Source organism: Octopus bimaculoides, chromosome 3 (genome assembly GCF_001194135.2).
Source record: "Octopus bimaculoides isolate UCB-OBI-ISO-001 chromosome 3, ASM119413v2, whole genome shotgun sequence".
In the NCBI taxonomy this organism is placed as follows: domain Eukaryota; kingdom Metazoa; phylum Mollusca; class Cephalopoda; order Octopoda; family Octopodidae; genus Octopus; species Octopus bimaculoides.
Window position 1 is genome coordinate 71,799,591 of NC_068983.1, and position 7,077 is coordinate 71,806,667.

Genomic DNA, 7,077 nt, shown 5'->3' on the forward strand with positions numbered 1-7,077 from the left:
CATCTAAGTTTTCCAAACGTCCTTCTTTTATAGGTGCAGACATGGTTTGTAGTTAAGAAGTTCACTTTTGCAACTGTGTTCATTGGGGGTTAGGGTGCGGCATCTACTTTAGCCCGGGCTAAATTGGGTGGAAGCTTCTCACATGTGTGACAACTTGACAAACTGAGCGGTTGCAAAACAAGATTAACTGGGTATTTACCAAACTTCAAAAAAAGTATTCGCAGCAATTTGAGCGACAAAACTGTTCAAGACGGTGCCCCAGCATGACCGCACTCCAAAAACTGAGACAGGTCAATAAATTATACTAAAACAATATTGCGGAACTATGAGCGATAACCACAAACGACAAACATAAATAATATTCAGGAACAGCGGGCGATATTGGGAGCATTGGTATATGTTATATCTATAAGTTCTTATTACGCGAAGAAATTACATTCGATTTTCACAATACGCTGTTATACGCTGTTATGTACAAGGAGCAAGAATTGAGCAAAGTTATCTCCCTTCGTTTTGAAGTTCTAAACTTTTCACGTCTGCAGACTGATATTTACATTTTTTCTTCCTTTGAGAAATTTTCAAAAGTTCATTCGGATGTAAATTATTACTTCTAGTCCTAGTTTGAATGATCCCTTTCAGCATATCTAAATCCAATCGTTTGACCTCAGTTTGCTGTATCTCTATTCCCGGCAAGTTGATTTCTTTTTATCTCGGCAACATCCCATTTACTCTTATCTTCTGTTTTTTGTTTCAGTCATTGGGTTTCTCCACCCCGAGCGGATAAATCTTTCGCCTTATACTAAATATTTCCGTGGGGAGGAACATTTTACTATGAAAGGTTTAGTTGAACAAATCAACCCCAGGACTTATATTTTAAAGTTTGGCACTTATTCTATAGGTCCTTTTTCACCAAGCCACTAAATTACATCATTATCATCGTATAATATCTGCTTTCCATGCTGGCATGGGTTGGACGGTTTGACGTTGGAGCAGTCCAGACTCCAATTGTTTATTGTGACATGGTTTCCAAGGGTGGATGCCCTTCCTAGCGCCAACCACTTAACAGAGTTTACTAGGTGCTTTTTATGTGGCACCGGCACCTGAAAGGGCATGCCAGTATGTGTGGAAGACAGAAATTTTACTCAGCTTGACACGTCTTATCAAGAAGTACAGTAAATCGTCACATCTGGTCCCTTGTCATTTCCTCAGTGAAGCCCAGCATTTGAAGACCCTTTCTAACCACTTCATCCCATGACTTCCTGAGTCTACCCCTTCCACAGTTAGGTCAGCCGTTCTCACCCATACACATCACACAACCAAACCAGTAGTCTTCTTTCTTGCACACATATGAAGCCACTTATACCCCGTTTTCCTCTTACACCATTTGCAGTCATACCTCACTGCCATATAATATAGCTGTACGTACACAAGCATCAGTGGAGGCGCAATGGCCCAGTGGACTCGCGGTTTCGATTCCCAGACCGGGCGTTGTGAGTATTTATTGAGCGAAAACACCTAAAGATCCACGAGGCTCCGGCAGGGGAGGGTGGCAAACCCTGCTGTACTCTCACTCTTACTTCTTGTTTCTGTTGTGCCTCTAATTCAAAGGATCAGCCTTGTCACACTGAATATCCCCGAGAACTACGTTAAGGGTACACGTGTCTGTGGAGTGCTCAGCCACTTGCACGTTAATTTCATGAGCAGGCTGTTCCGTTGATCGGATCAACTGGAACCCTCGACGCCGTAAGCGACGGAGTGCCAACACAAGCATCATACAGTTTGCCTTTCACTCTGAGAGAGAGGTCCTTAGTTACCAACAAAAGTAGGAGCTCTCTGAACTTCGTCCAGATGTTCTTATTCTAACAACTACACTTTCAGAACTTCCTCTTCCATTGCTAACTTGGTCTCCTAGGTAACAAAAGCTATCTACTACTTCTAATGAACCCCGCCCCGAGCATTTGAGGGAGTCTATTGTCTTTCTTTTACTTGTTTCAGTCGTTTGACTGCAGCCATGCTGGAGCACCGCCTTTAGTCAAAGACATCAAACTCAGGACTTTGTAACCCTAGTACTTATTATCGGTCTCTTTTGCCAAACTGCTATGATACAGGGACATAAACACACCAACATCGATTGTCAGGCGATGGGGAGGGGGGACAAACGCACAAATATATATATATATATATACGAGTTTCTTTCAGTTTCCGCCTACCAAATCCACTCACAAGGCTTTGGTTGGCTCCAGGCTATGGTAGAAGACAGTTACCCAAGATTCCATGCAGTGGGATTGAACCCAGAACCATGTAGTTGGGAAGCAAGTTTCTTACCACACAGCCACGCCTACACCTATGTCTCTAAGATTCTAGAAGCATGCATACTTGTAAAAATGTATGCATTTTTAGTGCTTATTGTTCCTGCACATTTGCCACAAAGATTATATTCTTGGTTAACCTTCCTGTGACTACTACACCTCTATATAGTGGAAGGTTAACAAAGAATAAATTACATGGATGGAAACAAGGCTTCTTTCAGTTTCCATCTACCACATCTGCTCACAAGGCTTTGGTTAGTCTGGGGCTATAGCAGCAGACACTTGCCTAAGATACCATGCAGTGAGACAACCCAAAATCATATTGGGAAGCAAGCTTATCATACAGCCATGTAAGAAAAATAACAAAAAAAAAAAAGTATCAGGAACATATGAATTACACTGCTGATGTTCCGAGTATGTTTATGAACACACTAGTTCACTCAACAACTCAAACCTAGTTTTTATGTATGTTGCAATTGAAAATTACTTTTCATTGAGTAAATTGCTGACTCATTTCAACTTGCATTCTATATGAACATTTGGAAGTACATGTATTATCATATTGAAACAGTGTACCACTGAAACTGGTACAGATCTACCTTTTGGTGGTATGTAGGAAATAAAAAACAAAGTAATATTCCATTATGCATACAAATAATAAAAAAAAAAAAACTTTTTTCATAAAATACAAATTTATTCCTCAGATTATTGTGGCTTTCCTTTATATTTATTTATGCCAAGAAATAGATGACTATACAAATTTTCAACACTCATTTTTCAAATGAACTAGCCAAATTTGCTTCAACATAAATATTTTTGACTTCAAAGACTGAAATTATAAGTGGCAAAAGAAAACATAAAGACAGGCAAATGTGTTGATATGTACAAGTAATGAGAATAAACAAGATCAGTTAGGTATGTGTTCTGAATATTGATGGCACTTATGGCAGGTGCAGACCAAAGTCAAGTCATGTATGAAAATATTGAGTATTACTGATAAAAGGCACAAAACCGAGAACTGACAGGCCTGATATGAAGTAGAAATGCTAACTAAAACCAAACAAGAAACTAAGCCCACAAGATAACTGCAAAAACAGGAAATTATGTGGTGTATTACTGATAAGATAAAAAAACTTGCTAGTGAACCACTATACAAAGCTAGACTTAACTGAGGAGAATATGCCAGTGCAGGAACTTATAAATCAAATAAATTTGCAACATTAATCCTCATTGAAATAAGAAACTATTACATGTATTTTCAAAGTTATATGGTGTAAACATCTAAATTACTAATATAGAACTGAAATGATATCTCTAATAAAGCACATATCATAGGATCACTAGCTATGTTGCATATCTCTCCATAACTGCACTAACAGAAACATGATAGTATCTTAGCAAGATTATTGAAGACTCCATTTACAGCAAAACTATAACATTGAATGAGTGTATTTTTCAAATAAATGCCGAGAAAGATACAGTAAGAACAGACATGAAGCAATCATTTGCTAGATAAAGCAATCACATTTCCCTGAAATCATACTTTACCATCAGAAAAGCATGCTAGATAAATGCAATTTTAGATGTATAATGTCTTTTTTTTCGCTTTAAAAAAAAAAACATGATGGTCAAAGCAGAGATGCCTTTGATCATAATAGGGCAACTCAATCAAGCCTGGAGAACATGATTTCGACAAAGTAGCTAGAAATAAGTTTTAAACTTTATCCTAATGAATAGTATTTTGTCTCATAAAATAAATAGTACTGACCAATATGGTGGATGGAAAAAATCCTAGAAACCCAATTACATGAAATATAGAAAATTGTTCCCCACCAGCCCTGTCTTCAATTTCCATAGACAATTGTCTAAAAATACTGTGTATTATTGTTCTGCTATATCTTCTTCTGTTGATTCTAACTTTTTATTAAACATAGTTCTGAATATAACTGAAAAAATTCTCCTGTTCTGATTTTGGATGATGACACTGCAATAATGTATACAGAAAACTGAGGTGAATTATGTTTGCAATTACAATGAAAAAGATGACTGCAAGAATCATGAAAGCATTGGACATCAACTTCCATTAGAGCTGACTTTGCCTTTAATCCTGTTGGTAAGAATAAAATGAGTACCAATCAAGTACTCCAGTACTGGTTTCAATATAAATTACTCCCCCACCACCACAAACACAAAGTTAGTGGCCTTGTGCCAATGAAAGAATTCAATAATAATGATTTCCAACTTAAGCACAAGGCCATATTTTTTCTTTATATTACTGATGAATAAAGTTAGTCATTTAAATCAATTGCAGAGGGAAGAAAGGCAAAGTTAACCTCCATGGGATTTAACTTCAAAAATATAAAAGTTAATTTAATGTCACTAAATATTTTGTCTGATATTTTACCACTTTGGTCAACCTATCTCCTTTATAATAAAATTTATTTAGCAAAAATAGGTACCCCATCCACATATTCCTCAAAATCCAGGAACTGCTGATATGACAGGTACAATAAAAATAGTTTAAGAAATCAGAGAACAATCAAGTATATGAACATAGCTTGGGAATTTAAACTTCACAAACAATTCCTAAAATAATCAAACAGGATTGCAAGAAACAACAGAGCCAAATATGACTTCAAAAGAGACTGACAACTTGACAACTGCCATTGAAAAAGGAAACTGATGACTTGACAATTGCCCAAAAAAGGAGACTGATGGCTTGATAACTGCCATTCAGGAGAATCAGGGCTTCTTAAATAGATATTACCAGAGGTAGATTCTGAAACAATCGGGAATGTAACATATGTGGAGGGTTTGACAAGACCTATCTAACTTCAAAGTAGCCTCCAGTTGCAGAAAAATGGTACAAAAATTGCTAGAGGCTTTGGTAGAAAATAAAATGCTGGGATTATCTGGAATATACGAGTATATACAACAAAGAGATAAGAGCAAACCAAACAGCCATCATTATTGACAACAGATCCAGGTTTTGCACACTAATTGATGTGGTTTACCTAAATGACAAAAACAACTTGGTAAAAGGAAGCTGAAAAACTCTCTAAGTATAAAAACCTTCTGATAGAAATAGCAAAAATACAAAATATAGCTACATAATATAAGTACTAGCCTTTATGAATATATGGAAACCAGAACTGAAAAATTGTCTGAAACCTTTATTGGTGAAGTTCAAAAAATAGTAAACCTAAATAAAGAGGGGAAAAAAAACTCATGAATAAATCTACTTTAAAAGCTGTAGAAAGGCTTTAGTAGAGCAGAGTATATGTATCTGTAACAGGATAATAACGGTGATGATAACGATAATTTCTGACATAGAAAGAAACAAGGTCACAAATTAGCCTTACTAGTATTCAGGTTGCTTAGAATAGAAAGATGAAAAGCAAAGCCAAACATGGCAAAATTTGAACACAAAACATAGTGATGCAACAAAATTCTACAGGGAACTTACTTTTGACACTATGCAATCTGCCATCCAGTCATTTAGTTAACATTGGTCTAATGTTCAAATCCCATGAATTGATTTCATCTCCAACCCTTGCATGGATAATAAAATGAGTGCCAATAGTAAATGATTATGTCACTCTACCCAAAATACATCAGTATCAATACTGGCTTTATGACCAAAAAGAGGACTGGAGGGAAAGGTTTCAAAGAATTAACATTCTTTTAAGAAATTTAAGAGAGAATGTCTTTTATATACAGGTTATTTTTAGATTCTACTCCAGCTTTTAGGTTGCTTATTTCACTTTTAAGTTGTTCATTTGTAAGAGTATCCAAAGGCAAATTCTTCACACTTTTCAGGAAATCTTCAATAATTCGTTCACCTTCCTGTAAAACAAATATAAATGAAAAAATAAGAGGTTGTCAGCTGAATTAAGTACAGGTACAACAGTGATCTTTCTGGAACCCTTCGTTCCAAAACCTTTCCAAGTTACTGATTTTTCTGAACCAGAGGTGGTCACTTTGGACAACACACTCTAATCAAATATTGGTTTCAAATTTTGGCACAAGGCTAGCAACTTCGGGGAAGGGGGTGATCGATTACATTGACCCCAGTGTTCAACTGGTACTTATTTTATTGACCAAAAGAAGATGAAAGGCAAAGTCGACCTCAGCGGAATTTGAACTCAGAACATAAAGATGGAGGAAATACCACGAAGCATTTTGCCCAGTGTGCTAACAATTCTGCCAGCTAGATGCATCAAATTAAACAAATATTAAATGAAATACAGTTGCCTGTACATTAGGGTAGATTCATGTGGATTATAAGAGAGTCAGGACCAACAGTATCTGAAAATTTGTTGTACCTGTAGTAATTAATAAGGCAATCCTAAAGATACTTGATCAGTCTCCTCAGCTACATTATTATACAGGGCTGCACAACACAACTGAGAACCAAACTAGCCCACTGATGAATTATCAGAACCAAACTTTCCATCCTTCCCACAGAATCCATTTTGATACTGGTTAATGTTTAACCCCAGGTCAACTTTGACTGAACAAACCTATGATGAAAGGTGTTTCAGCAGCAATTATTCCATCTTTTTGTACACCATGAACTCATCATCATCATCATCATCATCGTTTAACGTCCGCTTTCCATGCTAGCATGGGTTGGACGATTTGATTGAGGACTGGTGAAACCGGATGGCAACACCAGGCTCCAGTCTGATTTGGCAGAGTTTCTACAGCTGGATGCCCTTCCTAATGCCAACCACTCAGAGAGTGTAGTGGGTGCTTTTACGTGTCA

At 36.8% G+C, this 7,077-nt stretch overlaps 1 protein-coding gene and 1 pseudogene across 1 annotated transcript in view; one reads left to right on the plus strand and one right to left on the minus strand.

Annotated features, from left to right (window-relative positions):
• The first annotated feature begins 754 nt into the window (after positions 1–754).
• Positions 755–870, plus strand: LOC128247443 (U5 spliceosomal RNA; annotated as a pseudogene).
• Positions 871–2,982: 2,112 nt separating this feature from the next.
• LOC106868054 (DNA mismatch repair protein Msh2) overlaps positions 2,983–7,077 on the minus strand; it is a 39,269-nt gene continuing 35,174 nt past the window's right edge. Inside the window, exon 27 of the mRNA XM_014913164.2 lies at positions 2,983–6,155. Within this exon, the coding sequence (XP_014768650.1) occupies positions 6,003–6,155 (153 nt within the window). The 3' untranslated portion in view covers positions 2,983–6,002. The remainder of the gene's footprint in view (positions 6,156–7,077) is intronic.